Raw genomic sequence first — 20,789 nt, 5'->3', positions numbered from 1 at the left:
CTATTTTAAATATAAAAATGTATTAAAATTTAGACATATCTGATTTTGATATAGATGTGTCGAATGCTTACATCAAATTTTTGAATGGATGGTTTTGGGCCAGTTTGTTTTAGCTTTAAAAAAATATTTTTTGTTTGTATTTTTGAAAATGGATTCTATAAAAATATTTTTTAAAATATTATAAATTTTTTTAAATTTGTTTTTTATAAATTAAAAGATTGAATTATTCATTCTATAACATAAATTCTATAACATAAATATACATTATTGAAGATCAAAACATAGTTAAAATCACAATTTTTTAAAAAAATTATATCCTAAAAATGATTTTTATGAAAAACTATTTAAAATAGCTTTAAAATTAAGTGATTTTTTGAAAATTTGATATCCAAAAAGAAGTTTCAATGAAACGATGAAATACCTAAAATAACTATTCAAACAGAATTTTTATTTGAAACTTTTATGAAAAAGTTTTTTGTAAATTATTTTTACACAAAAATATGTAATACTATAAAAATCATTTAAAAAAAAAGCCAAAACAAACGGACCATTTATATTTGAGATTTATGGATTTTCATATTAAAGTTTGAATTTTGGTTTTATTTTGATAAATGAGTAATCTTCTTTAAGTCTGAAATGCATGTTTCAAGAAAATTTTAATTTCAATCAAATAATTTTATAATTAAATCAATTGTAATTTGACAGCTCTAGACAACTGTGAAAAAAAAAAAATTAATTTAACTTGGATAAATGTAATGAATAATTGAAAGTAATATTCGGGAAAGATATTAAGTGTTGAAGATTGAGTTATAGTATTGAATGTCTTTGAGCAGTTAAATTGAGTCGCATTTTATAAAATTATTTGTCTTAAAATAAATGTCATATTTTAATTCTCAATACAATTCTAATATTTATCTTCATTTTATAATTAATATTTTTAATTTATTATTTTTTTACTATATATTTATGATAATTCATATATATCAATACTTTGGTAAAAATACTATTCTCCCTCCTTCATCTTTTATATTTTTTAATCGATATGAAATGATAAACCATGACAATTATTTTGTGATGGATGGAGTAAATTTTTTATCACACATTCGCGAAAGTAAAAATTAGCTGGAATTTTTAATATAAAAATAATTAGAAATAAATTTTATTTGATTTCATTTCTAAATTAATAACACAATATTATTTATTTTCCATTTTGTTTTTTATTTATTTAAATTTCACACTTTACACACTCTATAGATGTATCAAAAGTATTAGAAGAAGTAGAAAGAAAATTTTGAAGAAAATTTTGAATTAAAATAGATTGTTTATTTCTAAGATGGTGTATTTTCTAAAATTAATATTTCATTTTCTATTTTTGAGAAAGAATGTAATTGTTTTAGATATGAAATTTTTTAATTTACTTGACTCACAGTTTAAACTTTTATGGATGAGGAAGATTTCAAAATTTATAAATTGAGAAGTTCATTTATCTTGTCTTCTTCGTGATTAGTCATGAGATATATGTCGGTATCTTCAGAGGATTTCGTATCGTTTCGTCTCATGCTATGTAATTCTATTTTGATTCTATTTGAGGTCTTCTATATCTTTTGGTTTTGAGTTCAATTTGGTTTTATGCGACATTTCTTTCCGCATTGAAAGCATGTAGGCACAAATATGATCTTTCTTCATTTTTATATTGGAAATTTTGAGATTGCTTTTCATGCCTTATGAAATTTTTGAACTTGCAGGCTAAGAAATTCAGATCTTCATCACTTTCTGATTCATTGGTTTCTTCAAACTTGATTGCAAGACTTTTATTTTCTTATCTCCTTCTTCATTTTCAACAAATCTTTTTTAGCTCAATCCCATTTTCCTCCAATTTACTAAATAAAGTAGTCAAAATCACATAAGACAAGTATTTACACTACAACAAAAAACTCCTTTTACCTCGGTTGAAAAAGAGATTTTATCTCGATTTTATAGGCGAGATAATGAAGAGCGTTATGAAAAGTGCACACTAATCGAAGGGTATTGCGTAAAGGTCATGAATTCGATCCCCGTGGAGACCTTTTTGGAATTCTGAAATGACGAAAATACATATCCAATCGGTTTTGACATTTCACATATAGGTATACCACTTTTCACTTCGATTTTCTCATATAAAACTGATGGATAAAACAATTTTGAGTTTATTAAATCTAATGTGAATTGCTTATTTCACTAAACCATATAATGAACATATAACTTTTCAAAATTGGTTAGGAAAGTAATTATATGAACAATTTTGTTATATTTGAAGAATAATTTATATTGATTAATGATATCGAAGCATCTTATAACTCATCACCCATCTCACGTTCTTTCATGGTTAAAATCTCTTTAATATTTCAAGTTTTTTATTCAACACTTACTTTTCTACTAATTCATTCTTGAAAGCATAAAATTTGATGATTTGAAAAATGAACAAATATGGAAGAAAGTTGAACAAAAATTAGAAGTATTGAAAATATTTTAACCATAAAAGAGTATGAGATAAACGATGAGTTGCAGAATGTTAGAAAAATATTAATTAGTGTAAGATATGTTTCTAATACAACATAAATTTTCATATGATTATTTCCAAAATCAATTTAAAAGGTTATATGTTTAAAGAGGGGTTAGGGAAAAAAACAATCGACATTAGATATAATAAACTCAACTCGACGAAACAAGATGAGAGTTGCACAAAAAATCACAAAAAACATAATCTCGATATCAATATCAATCTCAATCTCAAACACAATAACAAAAACTAAACTACAACATATAAATTTAATTAATTAAACTAAAAAATAACAACTTACATTTAACAACAAAAAAAATTTCAATAACATCAAGAACAAAAACATCAATAAACAACCTATAGGATTTAAGGTCTCAACAACAAGAACAACAACATCAACAAAACCAACATCAATAAACCTATAACATGAATGTGTTTAATTAGCAACAATAACAACAACAACAAGAGTAAGCCTCCGGGATTTAGAGTCACAACAACGAGTCTCAATAACAAGAATAACAATATCAATAAATTTGTTTAAATAGCAAAAACAACAAGAGAAAACCTCTAGGGCTTCAGATCTCAACAACTCAACAACAACAACAATATGAATGATGATGTTTGACGTACCAAATCTCTGATGAAGAAGTAAAAGAAAATGATTTGGATCTTTGAAGAAGAAATGAGAGCTTTAAACATATAACATCTCTGTATTGAAAATGATATGTGTTTATGGATCTTGTTGTTTATGACTCTTTTGTAAACGACTATTCGTTAGGAAATGATGTCGGATTTCTACGTATTTAGTTTGAGAATGCATGATTGGATTTTTTTGTCAAATTGATAGCACTTGTGTTATCACATTTTAAGGGAATGCATCCTAGATTCAAGTAATAATCATATAGTTGTTTCTTTAACCATAATATATGAGCACAAAAACTTCCAACTGTAATGTATTTTGCTTATGGAATACTAAGAGCAATACAAGCTTTCTTTTTACATGACCATGAAACTAGATCATTACCAAGAATGTGAGTGAGTAAGGGAGTTACTCTTTCTTAAGTCATGTGATAAGATAGAGAGCCAGAGAGTAGCTTACCTTAGCTTCACCTCCTCAGACAAGGTTCATCCTAAGGTCTTGCCTAAGGGACTTGACCAAATTATGGCCCAAGAGGCCTAACTTAAAAATCTTGCTTAAGGGTCTCGACCAAAGTATTTCCCGAGAGACTTAATGCCTCGCCTAAGGGACTTAAAGTCTCATTAGACAGACTCAATGTTAGGGGTGTAAGCGGATCATAAAAAACGATTAAACCAACAATCCAAACAAAAAAACAGAAAAAAATGATTTTTGTTGGTTCAGTTCAAAAACCGAACCAAACCGATATGGTTTTGTTCGGTTCTCAATTTTAGTTTTTAGGAACCACCAAACCGATGAACCGAATTGATGAATACAATTAGCTACTTAATCTTTTCTTTAGTCCAAATTTTGCACCGGCCCAACCCTTTTCTATTTATGTTTACACTTTCTTTCAGAAAAACATGCAGCTAACAATCAAAGTTCAAACATAAAAAGTAGAAACCTTAAGTCAAGAAAACTTGTTCTCATCAAACTTGATTCTCTCACAACCGTCGATGTGATATGTTACAGTCGTCTTCTTTTTGTTTCAAGTTCTCTTGGTTAATCTTCACCTTTTTATTAATTTATTTAAACCTTTTTTTGCCTCTTATTCTTCAATGAAATTCTTTCTAGTCTTGTTGCAAATGATTTTGATGTGTGAAACATTTTAATTCCGTGTATTGCAACCCTTTGTTGTTGTTATTGTATTTTATTTGTTACTGGTATATATGGATTAACTACAACTTGTAAGTTGTTTGAAAATTAGAGCATGAAATAAATTATACGAAATATGTTATTAGAAAAAATAATAGTAGAAAATACACCGAAAAATATGATAGAGGAGAATACACAGATGGATATAATGATTGAAAAAAGCATTGTAAACCAAGCACTTGAATCAAACCTAACCAAAACAAACCAAACTGATTAGTTTGGTTATGTTCCATTTTTGAAAAACACTAAAAACCGAACCAAACAAAACCGATAGAGATATCATCGTTTCAAACATTTTTGTGACCAAAACCCAGTACAAACCGAACCGATTACACTCTTACTCAATGTATTATCTTGCATAAGGACTTAGAGTTTTAATGGTTATATAAAACGTAACCAATAAACTTTTTCCTAAGGGACTTGACCAAAGTCTTACATGAGAGACTTAACGATCGATGTCTTGCCTGAGGGTCTCGACCGAAGTCTTTCCCGAGAGACTCAACGCCTCTCCTGAGGGACTTAGAGTCTAACCAGACATACTTAATGTGTTATCACACACGAAGGACTTAAAATCTCCTCAAACAAGGTTCAACCTAAGGTCTCGCCTAAGGGACTTGACCAAAGTCTGGCCCGAGACACTTAATTTAAAAGTATTTCCTAAGAGACTCAATGTCTCGCATGAGGGACTTAGATTCTCATTATATAAGCTCAATGTGGTATTTCGTATAAGGGACTAAGAGTTTCATCAGACACGCTCAATGTGTTATCTCGCTTGAGGTATTGAGATTCCTATCGAACAAACTCATCTAAACACCTCGCCTGAGGGACTTAGAATCTCCCCAGACAAGGTTCAGCCAAAGGTATTTCCTAAGGGACTTGACCAAATTCTGCCCCAAGAGATTTAACTTAAAAGTCTTTCCTGAGGGTCTTGACCGAAGTCTTACCCGAGAGACTCAATACTTCGTTTCAAGGACTTAGAGTCTCATCAGATATGCTCAGTGTGTTATCACGTTTGAAGGATTTATAATGTCATCATACATGCTCAACATGTTACCACCCATGAGAGACAATAAACAATTAAATCATTTTACCCTTTATTAAAGCTCTTGTACTTGAGGGACTGTACAATGATATATTTGTAAAGACCTGTTAAGATCGGGGAGAATTATACCTCCATTAAGGAAGACACCCTTATATAGCCCACATTTGTGGGCAACCTCGCCTTAACTTCTCCCTACTCTCTCCGTCATGGGAAACATGGAAAAAGACGCGTCTCGGTTAGAGAGAGTTCAGGGTCAATAGGTTAATCTATGTCTCCCTAAGAAGTAGGGATTCAATAGTATACTACTATGACTAAGTGGGCGATTATCATTCCTAAAAAACCATAACTCCAGCATCACGAGCCTCTATAAAAACCCCAACCCTAGGGTTGAGAAGGACAAATGATAACATACACGATATACTCCAAAAGCTACAAAGTTTCTCACCTCACGTGAGCTTACTTTTCCATCACCACAAATGCCATTGAACATGATTTCTCACCACCGTAAAAAAGCCCTAAACCACATAAAATATTGGATTCGTAGGAGTATTGTTTCTTTAATCTTGATCCACTAGATAATATACCTTATTGATTGATGGTAAGGCTTCCATCAACAGAGCTTGTGTCTTTAGAACAGAAAATGACTCATTCAAACTAGTTAGAAACTGAATTATTTCATCCTTAAGAATATAATTTCTTGTAGATCCCATTGCTTCACATCTGCAAGAGTGAAGACAAATACAAGATGTAATTGGTCTATATGCATTTACTTAATCCGAAAGAGTAATAATTTTAATGAAGTACTCAAGAATTATTTTAGATCTTTGTTTAAGACTATTGAGTTGGAATCTAAGGAATCTAAGTGTTGCAACACAAACATGATTAATTTTAGAAAATATCTCTTTAAGATCGTCCCACACATCAATTGAATTTTTATGAAAAATTATAGTTTGAGAAATTGAGTCAGAAACAAAATTAATGAACCAAAAGTGTTTCAAATGATTATATCTTTCCCATGTTTCTCAATGGAGATCTTCAAACTTTAGAATTTGCATGAATCCTTCAATGATAGGTTGATTGTTCTGCGGTCCAAGTGCTCTCCGCATGGAACTGCTCCAAGCTACATACTTATTGACATTTAATTTTTGTGTGATAGTTACTGAATTCGGACCAACATTTAGATGAACATAAAACACTGAATCTATCTATGGTGAACATGTTAGATTGGATTAGTTCTTGACGCCATTGATGATAGAAAACAAAGAATTGAGAAACTAATTAATAAACACAATTGCATGATAGAACAAAAAGCTTTGGTTCATGATATAAACGAATATCAATCTGACTTCAGAATATTTTGAATCGGACACATAATTTAGTAAAATAAATGTAAGAAACTAACAATTTATTTATGTTTCATACACATTATTCTTCCTTATATATTAGGAGGAAAATATTGCTTTTAATTAAGCATCAGTCACACAATAGTAGTTGGTAAACAACCTCTTTGTTCTCTCTTATCAAACTTTCAAAATAAAAACTATCATACTAGAAAATCCAAACTCACACTGAATATAGAATAAACACATCATCATAGAGTGGTTACCTAGCTAAAGGAGAAGATTGAAGTCCCATATTTACAGAAGGAAATTCAACTATACCTCTTTCTCTTCCTTTATTTATTTGAACCATTTCCATAGATAAACATTCATTTAGCCCTGCCAATATTTGGCTTATGTCTGGCCTTTCATTTGCAGCTTCCAAAATGCATGACATTGCAATCTCTACCACTTTCCATGCCGAATTCATGTTGAATTTCCCCTCCAATCTTGGATCAACGATATTTTTAATATCTCCTCTATCGATTATATGAGTAACCCATTCAAGTATGTGAATGCTTTTTCCAGCGACTCTTTCTATCGCTTGACGACCCGTAATCAACACAAATAAAATTATCCCAAAGCTATACACATCATTTCGTTTACTTATGTTTCCCGTTCTCTGACATCTATTAAAACACAAACAAATAAATTGCATGACTGATCCTTAAACTTATATTTTTTTCATTCTTTTCAATCTATTCTTGGATTAAATAAATGGTTGAATATGGTTATTCTAATTTAATTTTCACGTAGATACTTACTCAGGATCAAGATAACCAAATGTACCAGCCGGACGCGTTGATATATGTGAATCAATGTCATTAAAAAAAACTCTACTTAGACCAAAATCTGCAATCTTGGCATGCATTTTATCATCCAATAATATGTTGGAAGGCTTCAAATCTCTATGCACAATAGGGGGTTTAATTCCATTATGCATATAATCAATTCCTAAATAACCATCACCAATTAAATACAGTTTAAAGCTATATATATAACACAAAAAAGAAAGACGTTGTTATAAATAGCACGCTACCGTATGCCGCATCAATTGCAATGTTAAGTCTATCATTCCATTTTAAGATATTTGAATTTCCCCCTGAAATCAAATAAACATTTGTCTTGAAACTTTAAGCAATCCTTTAAAACGAAGGCATGTAGGAAAAAATATTCTTCACTTGTTAGCCTTTAAGATATTGCTGATATAATACAAATTACCTAACAAGTGTTGTAGATTTCCATTGGCCATGTACTCATAAATCAATGCTTTCATATCACCTTCATCACAATATCCAATGAGAGAGACCAAATTTTTATGATGAACAATCGTTAGAAGTTGTGCCTGCATTGAAAATTTTATCTCAATCAATGTAACCTAACTAAAATCAAAACTTGATACGGTTATTTTAAACTTGAACATAATTTCTAACCTCGGATTGAAATTCCTTATAACCTTGTATCGATGATCTTGAAAGCATTTTAACAGCGACATGAGTTTGATCTTGTAGAATGCCAATGTACACTTTTCCAAATCCTCCTTCTCCAATAATAGTTTTGAAGTTTTCAGTAATATTTATAATGTCTCCATAGCTGAATACTTGTTGTTTTGAATTCTTTGAATCTTCTTTCTTAGAATTTGAAGACGTAACTACTTGGGATGTGGAAAAAAGTTTAGAAATGTATTATTACTACACCATTTATAGAATAAAAAAGACCTCCAAGAAATACCTTTATGTCTTCTGAATATCCAAAATCCAAGCAAAATCAAAAGGATTACACCTAATGCCGAAAATGATGCAGTAAGCGGTACAGACAAATTCTTGTTTTTGCCTGATTTTGTTGGGGGAATACTATCACTATCACTATTACTATCACCATCTACACTGAAAGAAGTAAAAGTAAAATGTGTTAGATAAAAACATGCTATTATTGAATATAACTATTATAGAGAAAATATTTATTGCAAATATGTGCCTTTCTTAAATATAATGTGAATTAATATAGTTTGGAGTATGTGACATATATACCTTAGTGACAAAGAACCTGTTTTTGATCTTTCAAGGAGTTCACTTGGAATTAATCCTGTAAAATTGTTATATCTCACATTTCTGCAAACACGTGACAAAGTAAATATGACACAATTGTTTTTTATTTTAAAATAATAATCAATGAAATTAATTTTCATGAGACTTACAGTACTTTTAGTGACCTTAGTTCCACCAAGAAATAAGGTAAGGAACCATTTAAGCTATTATTGGATAAATCCCTGAAAGGAAACGATAGAACATGCAATTCAATTTAAATAGATACTTTATAAATTTAAGTTAGTTAGAGAATATCTATTGATTGAGATTTTATTTTAATTTTTTCTGGTTTTTTGTTTTTATTATCACAAAGCTGAACCGAAGATAGTTTTTCTGATTTTATTGGGAGATGGAAAGTGATGAAGACAGTGGATTTTTTTATTCTGGTTTGATATTGTTTTTTGGTTTTTCTGGATTTGGCAAAGAAGATGAAAAATGGGTGACAAAAAGTTGTATATTACATAGTTAGTCTTTTTTTAAAGTTAAAAGACGTGTGTGTATATATATCCTAAAAAACATGCTACCTGCTCTTTGGTGGTGTTAGATAATATGTTATGTAACTTTTCTTTTATAATTGGAATAAATGTAGTTTAGTGAATTTATTTTGATTATATTTTCACTTTGTAACCACTATTTTTATAAACTATAATATTTACATTGTCCTCTTCCTTCGTCTCTTCTTTGTTATTCACATTATTAAAATCATGTCCTATTTCTTATTCTTTACTTTGTTATTCATATTATTTCAAGCCATCATGCCCTCTAGATATATTCTCACTTTTTATTTCAAGCCATCAACTTTTATGAAAGACATCGATTCTATCACGTTTACTAAGGTTTCATTTATTCCGTGTGAGAAACTAACCAGGACATCCAACTACAATATATGGACCGGTGCTGTCAAAATATGGTTTCATGGTCAAGCATATGAAGATCGTCTAACCACACAATCAAATAATATTCTCGCCACCAAATGCGATAAGTAGAAACACACTGATGCTTTTCTATGCACCATGTTATGGTTTTTGCATAACAACTAATCTCCAAGCAAAATACCAAGCCTTTACTACTTACTATGAGGTTTGGAAAAAGGCTAAGAAAGTCTTCTCAAACGATGTCCATTATCTTTAAAGTGTCATCCTCTAACTCAACTCTTTGAAATTGGAGAATATGGATATCCAAGCATATATGAGTAAGCTTGATGCGTTGAAGGAAAATTTCACAATCCTAATGCCTTTTAAAAAAGATGCAATAACTCATGTTGAACAACACAATAGTTTTTCATGATCATGACACTTGTCGGACTACCGCTAGAACTTGATTTCGTTCGTAACCAAATTTTAGCAGGATCCACTGTTCCTAACTCTGAAGCCGTTAGTGAACAACTGTTGCGCTTGGGTACACCTCATGCTTTTATACCAGTTCCTACTTCATCTCCCACTTAATCATTTACTCCTGCTTCCCATTATCATGGTCGTGATGGATGAACCGGAGGATGCGGTGGTCAATACCATAATATTAGCTGCAACTATTGAAGTTGGATGTCGTATAAAGACAAGAGAAAAACAACGATAACCACGAGTTGCTGAATTTACTCAACCAACTATCATCAAAGACAATATTATTCTTACCGTTGATTATAATGAGTTCATTCAAGTTAAAGTAGCCCATCAACCATCATCATTTGCCACTGTTGCTCAGTCTGATAATCTTGTAGCCTTTGTCTCTACATCCTCTCTTGATCATTGAATCATTGACTTTGGTGCCTCTGATCATATTTGATAATAAATATCTTTTATCTCAATTGCCTTATTCTAATTTTTTGCCTTCTATCACTGTGGCAGATGACTCTAAAATCAAAGTTCAAGGCATTGGTCCGGCACACCCACTTCCAAACTTTTCTTTAGACTTTGTCCTTTATATTATTTATTGTCCTTTTAATTTAATATTTGTTAACAAGCTCACTCGTACTCTTTATGGTTCGGTCCTTTTTAATAATAATTATGTTTATGTCCATGATCGACGTATAAGACGGAAGATTGAAGCAGAGACTGAGTTTGGAGGATTATATCATCTATCTCCACAGGCGGCATGTGCTTCTATTGCTTATCAAGACCTTACACATTAACATTTGAGTCACCTTAGCCTTAATAAAATGCATATTTTAGTTCCTATTTTTTCTAAGCTTTCATCATTTGAGTGTCAATCGTGTCAATTCGGCAAACATACTCGTAACACTTATTGTCAACGCGTACATAAAAGTGTTGCATCACCTTTTGCTTTAGTTCATTATTATATTTGGGGTCATAGTCATGTCAATTCAACTTTATGATATTATTACTTTGTAACTTTCGTCGATGATTTCTCATGATATACTTGGTTGTTTCTAATAAAAGATTGTTCAAATGTTTTTCATATATTCCAAGAGTTTTATGCTAAAATTAAAAATCAGTTTGACACTTCCATTAAAATTTTGTGCACTGATAATGCTCGTGAATATATGTTATCCCCGTTTCAATCTTTTTTTAACACCACTAGAAATTATTCACCAATCATCATATGCTCATACACCACAACAAAACGGTGTCGCTGAACGGAAGAATCGTCATTTACTTAAAACCACACATACTCTTTTACTTCATCACAATGTATACCTTCTCATTTTTGGGTGATGCTCTCCTCATACCCTGTCACCTTACCAACCGAATGGCTTCATAAGTCCTTCAAGACGTCGATATCATAAGTCCTTTAAGATAATCGAAGGACTTATAAAACCATTTGATTGTAAGGTGACAGGATGTGAGGAGATCATCACCCAAAAATGATAAGGTACACAGTGATGAAATAAAAGAGTATGTGTGGTTTTAACTAAATGACGATTCTTCCGTTCAGCAACACCGTTTTGTTGTGGTGTATGAGCATATGATGATTGGTGAATAAGTTCCCGTTCAGCAACACCGTTTTGTCCTCCAAGCTTCTTCAGGGTCAGGGAGAGCTATTGAAAGACCCGAGAAGATATAGACGTCTAGTGGGTAGACTCAATTATCTTACTGTCACCAAATCAGATATTACATTTGCAGTGGGCATTGTGAGCCAAATTCTGAATGCTCCTTGTGATAGTCATTGGGACGCAGTTAATCGGATTCTCATATATATAAAGAATGGACTAGGAAGAGGGCTATTATATGAAGAAAATGGTGATGCTAAAATCACTTGTTACTCAGATGCAGACTAGGCCTGATCACCGTCAGATATGAGATCCACTTTTGGATATTGTGTTTTTATTTAAGGAAATATGATCTCATGAAGGAGCAAGAAACAAAACACGTTTGCACTATCCAGTGTTGAAGCTGAATATGTTATGACAACAACCTCAAAGGAACATGCATGGCTTAATAATTTTCTCTCAGAGCTTGGGTTGGGAGACCTTCAAGCCACACAACTCATATGCGGCAATCAAGCGACACTTCACATTGCATCCAATCCAATTTTTCATGAACGGACCAAACACATAGAAATAGACTGTCACTATGTTAGAGACAAGATACTGTCCAGAGAAATAACCACATAGTTCGTCAAGTCTGAAGATTAATGTTTTGATCTTCCTTGAACTATTTGTCACTTGTCCTTGAACTATTTTATTTTGATGATTGGTGTTATCCAAGGAAAATATATGTTTGTTTAATCATTAATTTATATCGGCATATCGTCTCTTACTGTGTATGCTCAAAGATGGAGATTGGATTGTATACGATTTCAATGTATTCTCTTAGTGTTGATTCTGATTTTGGTCATGTATATCCTTTAGTTTCTTCTGTTGTATTATGGATATCTTATTGGTTTGGTTATGTTTAATTTGGTTTGGATTGGTCTCATTTAGTTTGATTTGATTTGATTTGATTCAATTTTGACCGGTGTGATTCAATCTTGTTTGGTTCTTCTATCAGAAAGTATCTTCCTTTGGTCTGTACTCATATCCGGTACAAAATTGAATCAGACCAAATCAAATCAAACTAAATTCAATACTTTCTGATACTTTCTAATAACCAAACAAATTTTCAAACCAAATCAAATCAAACCAAATTTTCAATTTTGACCGGTATAGAAAATTTGTTTTGAAAAAATAAATAAAATTATTAATTATAAATTTTTAACAAATTCAATACACAATTTCCAAGAATTTGTTTCTATATTTATCTCTTAACTTATGCCCTTGGGGCACAAGTTAGCATTACCTTATAACTTAAATTTGAAGTCTTCCTTCAATTCTAAAAGAATTCATCCACAAATACTATGCAGTTAGTAGTTTATTTAATCAAATGAGATTAAGAACTCACAAATACTGCAACATGGTGAGCTTTGATATAGAAGATGCTATCTGCCCTGTCAATCCACTTGAAGACAAATTCCTAATCACAATTTCAAATATAATTTCAGAGGACAATTAATGTTTTTGAATTATTTATGCATATATTTTATTTAAGGGATTGCAAACTTACAAAGATGTGATTCTTGGAGGGTCAAGGCCATCATTCATAGTGCAGTTTAGACCTTCCCACATATACTTCACAGGACCACATGGATCTCCTTCCCAATTTCTAGTCACCCCATAAGTCTTCTTGATGTTTGTGATAGCATCAACTAGTGCAAGGTATTCAAAATAATATTTAAAGAGATTTCAAGCCAATTTGCACAAAGTTTACAACACAAATTACACTAAAAATCAAATATTATTTTTGTCTTTAAATATAAGTCAGTGTTAAATAAATCACATGAAATTGAACAAGGTTGATATATTAAATTTTGTTGACTAATTCTATTGTTTTACAAATTTATTCTTTAAAAGAATGAAATGGTTTATATTTATTATAGAAAAAATATGTAAGATAATCATGAGTATATTAATAAATATATTTTTAGTGCAGAACAAACATACCATCATCCTGTTGAGTTTCTGATAGTGAGAAGTCTATTAGTTTATAAAACTCCATGGCATTGAGGATGGGTGGAAGGGTTGAATTTTCTGTCTTCTCAAGGGAAAATGTATACCTTTTGGCTCCAGTCAAAGCTGATGTACTAATTATGGGATCAACTGATCGGTATGGAGGTATCTCAGGTCCATACATAAGTTCTCCATTCATCATGATATTGAATTCTCTAGTTTCATTTTCAGCCAGCTTCTCAACCTCATTAAAGTACATGTAGAAGTAGTATTGGTCATTTACATCATCTGAATCCCAAAACAATTGTATTGGGGCACTGGCATTAAATGGTGTAACGGCAGTGCTCATAACAATTGATGGTGGCTCAAAACTATCCGAATTTAAAACATCCTCATCGGTGCTTAGTTTTTTCATCGCATCCCATTTAAAAGGAAACCAGACCCGGTCATAAACATCATCCTTGTATCTGTCCGTTGTACCCATGACCAAAAAAAACTGAGTTATTTGTTCGTATCTGTGAAGCCATGTCAGATAAGTTATATAAAATCTTACCTGTATTCTAAATTTGTGATGGAAGCCATATCATATCGAAAAAGGACTGATAGTACTGATTTAGGGGAATATATGACATAAGCTTTATTGTTCAAAGTTCTCAATTCTATAACTGAAATGAAAGGAGTTCCTTTGCCTGTGTTAACAAGACATGGTTGTATGTAATCTAGTGATGGAGTGTAAATGATCTCACTGGATGTGATGCGTGATAAGTTGATGAACTTCACTGTATCCCACGCATTAGGTCCAAAATGAATATCAAATTCTGGTGGCTCATTTAGATTATCATAGTTTCCATAATAAAAAGAAGCTCTGATTAAATACTTAGTACCATTTGTTACATTTATTCTGTAACAATTTCTCACTCCACTAGGAAAACTTCTCACATATTGTAGTTGCTGTAGAATAGTGTTGCCTAGAGGGGGTGGTATTATTTTAGTTACACCTGTATCTATGAATTTAGCATCTGAAATGTAATTTATGCCTGTGCTTGTCGAAGCATAGCTCGAATGTTCAGGTAGACCACAGTCTATGCTTATGAATCCTGAGATATATATATAAATGAATAAATTACGATAACTTTAACTATAATAGTGACTAGTAGTAAGAGATATGTGATGAAGAAAATAAACCTGATTGATCCTGAGCTTGTATCAAAACCAAAATAGGAAGGACACCAAGGAGTAGTGAAAGAAAATGCATCAACATTCCCACCATTGTTTGCTTCATTAGGCATACAACTAATGAATGATGAGTGCTATATAGAGATTTATTTATACTGCAAGAGAGTCGTCTTCCGCTGTCAATTTTAATGGTGTCATCTTGTAGTATATTATCTATTTTATAATGATATATGAATGAATGTATATGGTCGCTTTTATTGTCTTTAGGTTTCCAAGCAATATTATCAACATGTGTAGGAGTTCATAACATGTCCTACTCTAAAAAAAAATAATTTGAATTAAATTCTTGGAATAATTTATTAAAGAGATAGCTAATCCCATATTATATATATATATATATATATATATATATATATAGATATATATATATATATATATATATATATATATATATATATATATATATATATATATATATATATAATATATATATATATATATATATATATAGTTAACAAAGCTCCAGTTTTCTACACCTATGCCTTGTTTACGCATGACAATGGGGCGGGGCGGGGACAGTTTTTACCTCCCCAAACCCAAACCCGAATCCCCAAACAATCACCGCTTCCAGTCCCAAACCCAAACGGGGATGGAGAATCAAAATCCAAACCCGTCCCAAACGGGTTCGGGTTTGGTTCGGGTATCCCCGCCTCGCCACCATTCATTTAATGAAATCAATTTTTATAATAGAAATATTTATTTTTTCCAAAATAAAATTACATTACAAATAATAAAATAAAACAATCTAAAAAAATTTCATACATACATTTCAAATATTTTAAATAATAAATTAAAATTAAAATATCAAAATATTGACCACATATTTAATATTCTAAATTATCAAAAATAAATAATAATGTACATAATGAAATAAACGGGGCGGGTTCGGGGTGGGTACTAGTATCCTCATTATCCGACCCGTTCCAATATTTTATAATCGGGGAAAACCCAAACCCAAACCCAGTCAAAGCGGGTTTTTCCTGTCAACTTCGAGACGGGTTCGGGTGGGTACCAGCGAGTACGAGTTATATTGCCATGCCTAGCCTTGTTATACCTCAACTTCCCCTTTTCCTTTGGCGATTATGGTTGTTACAATATTTATGTTAGTTAATGCTAGTGCCTCCCTCTTCTATGCATAACGACCATTAATGGACGTTTTCTTGTCTAAACTTAACGCCACAAAAGGTTATTAATATTGTTGCCTATATATATATATACCAAATGATTATGTACGACTGCATATGATATTGAGCATGCATCTCGCCGTTAACTTAAATTGACCACGAGATTGTGTGAGCTTATTTATGGGTATGACTCCTTGATGCTTAATTGGCATCTGACCCCTAACTTAAGCTGATCACGAGACCGGGAGAGATTTCCACCTATTCCAAAAAGAGAGCTCTTGTGGTTCTCTCGACTATTTTCCTATATTTCTTCTATGGGTTTAGTGTTGAGAGTGCAAAGGTTTGTATAGGCCCATATCGGTACAAAGTCCCCCAAGCACGAGGCATGTAGGGACACAATTCTTTGACATATAAGGAAACCAATCATACATAGGTTTCTATAGGCACAACAATACACATTTTCCAAGTACAGTGCGTATATTGCGAAGTGCTTTGATTTATAAGGAAACCAGACATACAAAGGTCATTATAGACATATCGACACATAGTCCCCCAAACACGAGATATATAGGGGACAAATGTTTTGCCTTTTCTTCTAATTGGTTTCAATCCTTCTCATACTCTTTATGAACTTCATATCTTCATTTTTAAACTAGCATAATGATTATGACCTTTGGAACTTACGACCTATACGACTAGGGTTTTAATCTTTAGTATTTAAAGCCTTAAATTAAATGCAACACCATGTCGGCCATATTTTTCTTAACTTGGAGGATCAAAGTTCATCAATCATAGATGTAATACTATCAATGGGTTTTGTAAAAAGAACAAGAGTAAAGAATTAGGGATGAAGCTTTTAGAAACTATAACAGAGAAAACATGGTTTGAGGTGGATTTTCCTATTATGGGTACTAGTAGTCACTACTACAAATAAGATATTTTTATGACGAAACTTTCAACTCGAACATTCAAAAATCGAGGGAATATATCCTGAGAGCACTATGTTTTATTTTACTAAAAACATTTTCTCTCAGTTTTACTTAAACACCGCGGTAATATATATATATATATATATATATATATATATATATATATATATATATATATATATATATATATATATATATATATATATATATATATATATATATATATATATATATATATATATATATATATATATATATATATATATACATCGCTTAAAATCCCAGGTACTGACTTTTATGTTATTTTTATTTTCTATGATTTTTTTAGTATTTCTTACTTGAGGCATTTTCAGCTACTCTTTTTTTCATTGTTAATTTTTTATTTTTTATATTTTTATTAACCTCGGTTACATGTACCAGGTAATATATTGTGTAAATATTAATTAATTATTTTTTTTCAAAAGCTTCTTTTATTTTTTATTTTATGAACTCATATATCTCATTTTTTTTAAAACCGATGTGAAAGATCTTTTAATTGAGTTCCCAGAATATGACGCTATATCACTTTTACTTTTTATTTTATTTTTAATTAATTAATACACGCCGATTTTCTCTAAAAAAACGACATGAGATTGTTTTGCATGAAATACTTCAAATAACTAGTCTCTAACTTTTTCGTTTAACAACACTCTAACTTCATCATCATTCTTCGCGCAGAAATCCTAGGCGATTTTCATCGTCACTCTCTCATCAAAACTCTTCCAACTTTTGGCGATTTTCACCGTCTCTCTCATCAAAACACGAACATCATCTCTATTTCCAACCTTAACTGAATCTTCATAATCACGTTTGAGGTACTTATTTATCACATTTTTGTTTATATCACTGAAATGGTTTTAGTTCATATCACCGAAATGCTTTAGTATCATTGAAATGGTTTAGTATCACTAAAATGGTTTCTCTTGATCATAATTTTTTCATTTTGTTTATATCTCACCAGTCATGGCCTAACTTCATTAGTTTTTCACTTGCATTATTGTTAGTATCACTGAAATAGCCAATACGACAAATAACTCCCATACAACATCAACGACTCACCCGAAAGATGTTGGTGTCTCGCTGAATGAAACCTCCACGACTCATACAACTACCTCTACAAATACAAAACATAAAATAAAAACTAGAGGTGCCACGATGTATACCAAGGTAAAAAAATCCCACAAAAAAGGTATTTGCTACCTGATTGGAGTTGATGTTGTAACTGACAAGGCTTATGGTAAACATGCTGAGGATTTTACGGGTTACGTTGCATTAAAAGGTAGAAGTAAAGTGAGTATTTTGTTGGATAATTGACACGATGTTGATAATGATTTAAAAGATAGCTTATGGACTGATATTACGGTATTTATATCGAGTTTTATGATTTTTTTACAAGTATGTATGATCATTTAATTTTTTATTTAATACTAATAAAAACTATATTGTGTAAACATAGGAGGTGTTTGATGTTAGTCCATATGATAGTAAGGTGAAAAAGAAGGTGCTTACATATGCTGGTGAGCGTTGGAAAGGCTTTAAAACACAACTCACCTATGATTGTATCACTCATCTAACAGCTAAAAGTATAGAAAAGTCTCCATACACAATGTATTCATTTATTAATTAGGATTGTTTGGAGAAATTTGTAAAGTCCCTTACCACTCCCGAATTCTTGGCTAAGAGCAAAAAAGGAAAGTTTATAGATCTAGAAATGTCTATCCACATAGATTGTCTCGTGGAGGATATGACAAACTTGAAAAGACGGTGATTTAAGAAAAAAGAAAACAAAGGGCACAAGAGATGGGTGATTCTATAATCCTTGATCACACTCCATCTCCACCATTACGCCATGAGAAATAGAAGAGGGCACGTTAAAGAAAAGACGGTGAGTTCACATCAGAGGCTACACGTAAAATGGCTGAAAAGATTGTAAGTAGATTTTTTTCAACAATATTATTTATTTTGGTTAAATCAACTTGGTAAAGATGAAATTTTATATGTGTTTAGGATTTATTGGTCGAACAATCCAAAGCCGACCTTTTCGTTCCAGAAGATCGTCATGACATCTTGGTTGAAGTGATTAGAACCGAGGAGCATCCTAGGCGTGTTTGTGGTCTTGGAAGAGGCATTGACTTCAAGATTTTTCTGGATGTTCTCAATCAACTATAATAGTACATAGTAAGGAAGAGATTGAAGAGATAGTTACTGATATGTTGGTGGATGAAAGAGAGAAGTGGAATCAGGAGGAACTTTGGAAGCTGCAGGAAAAGGAGCGGGATAGGATGTTGCAGGAGGTGGAAGAGAGGTTGTTGCAGAAGGTGCGGGAGCAGGTCCAGAAGGAGCAAGAGGAGCGAGAGAGGTTGGTTGAGATGGAGCAAAAGAATGCGAATGATGAGGAGTATGGGAGGTTATTCGTGAAATGTATCCGTGATGTGCTTGAGGTATAAGTATAAGTTAAAAAAATTGTGTTGTATGTTGTTGTTATTATTGTATGCGTTTTGATTTTCGTATTATATTTATGTTGTTTTTATGATGCACAGAATGAGTTCATTGGGTTTACTCAACCAAACGAATTCAGACCAGTTGGACATTCAAGAGAAAGTAATGGATGGTACAAGCAAAAAAGAAAGTTGATATGCCTACCAGGACAATATTGAAACCACACCATAATAAGTAGATAAAACTCAAAGATTAAAAATGATAGTAGAGAGTCTTCCAGATATCTGCGAGAATATTCAATTAAGTCATGTTCCAGATCAATATTACATACTTCTTAAGTCTACTATTAAGTATTTTTTAAAGGGGGATGAATGGATAGATGTTAACATATTACAATTGTAGTGCTCGTAAGTATAATTTTCACGTTGATCGTTTCTATTTATATTCATGTGTTCTCGTACTTTAACAATAAATATTTGACTCTTGCAGGTACTTGCATGATATGTGTTTGAAAGAGGTTTAAGAAAGTATTTTATCATAAATCCAAATTCCATTAGCCTTCATGGTGGTATGGTGGCAAACAATATCAAAGTTTACTTACAAGACACGTTGATAGAAAAGAACAAAGAATGTTATTTGACCTCGTTTTTCATGCGTAAGTATATATTAATTTATGTTTTCATTTATAAATAAATTGTACACATATTATTAATTATTCTGAAAGTTTATGCAGTAATCATTGACAACTAATTATTATATGCCCGAGGAAAAATACTATAGTTATGCTTTGCTCTATGAACAATCTCCTTAATGAAGTTATGTTAAACGCTATATGTGGGTAAGTGGTATTAGTTTTTATTCAAATTTGACCTTTAGTTTTGAATAGTTTTTATGCGTGGTTAATTTTTGCTGACATATGTACATAGAACGATGGAGGTATACAATGCAATGAAGTATAATTTAATTTGTAAAAGACCAAGGATCCTTACCCCAAAAGTAAGTATTCTTTGTGATTTTTGATATTTTTTTATTTTTGTGTATTACATATTAACTCTATGAATATTATTTGTAGTCGAGAAGACAATCTGACAACTATTTTTATGGATACTATGTTATCAAACATATGCATGATATTGTCACCGAAGACATTACAAATAGATGGAGCAAGCGTAAGGTATTAGCTTAATCCATATACATGTAAT

The 20,789-nt window shown here is 31.5% G+C and overlaps 1 protein-coding gene across 1 annotated transcript; it reads right to left on the bottom strand.

Moving 5' to 3' along the window:
- Nucleotides 1-6,786: 6,786 nt before the first annotated feature.
- On the bottom strand, nt 6,787-15,119 carry LOC127076458 (probable LRR receptor-like serine/threonine-protein kinase At1g05700). The gene is made up of 13 exons (XM_051018120.1): nt 15,006-15,119; nt 14,374-14,917; nt 13,815-14,287; nt 13,378-13,519; nt 13,216-13,287; nt 8,989-9,060; nt 8,822-8,902; nt 8,523-8,677; nt 8,225-8,442; nt 8,013-8,136; nt 7,831-7,893; nt 7,556-7,745; nt 6,787-7,420 (listed from the first exon to the last, which is right to left on the bottom strand). The coding sequence occupies exons 1-13, from the start codon at nt 15,100-15,102 to the stop codon at nt 7,015-7,017; spliced, it is 2,637 nt and encodes an 878-aa protein (XP_050874077.1). The 5' UTR covers nt 15,103-15,119; the 3' UTR covers nt 6,787-7,014.
- Between the last annotated feature and the right edge of the window lie 5,670 nt (nt 15,120-20,789).

The sequence above is a fragment of the Lathyrus oleraceus genome, chromosome 4, assembly GCF_024323335.1.
Source record: "Lathyrus oleraceus cultivar Zhongwan6 chromosome 4, CAAS_Psat_ZW6_1.0, whole genome shotgun sequence".
NCBI lineage: Eukaryota > Viridiplantae > Streptophyta > Magnoliopsida > Fabales > Fabaceae > Lathyrus > Lathyrus oleraceus.
The sequence above is the reverse complement of the archived record's forward strand: the minus strand, read 5'-3'. Positions and strand labels throughout refer to the sequence as shown.

Excerpts from the sequence above, each read along its gene's own strand:
- LOC127076458 (XM_051018120.1), bottom strand. The coding sequence starts at position 15,102 with ATGAAGCAAACAATGGTGGGAATGTTGATGCATTTTCTTTCACTACTC. Across the intron at positions 13,288-13,377 it reads CCTCCAAGAATCACATCTTT|GAATTTGTCTTCAAGTGGAT; the intron begins GTAAGTTTGCAA and ends AATTGTGATTAG. Across the intron at positions 8,443-8,522 it reads GATATTCAGAAGACATAAAG|TTACGTCTTCAAATTCTAAG; the intron begins GTATTTCTTGGA and ends CATCCCAAGTAG.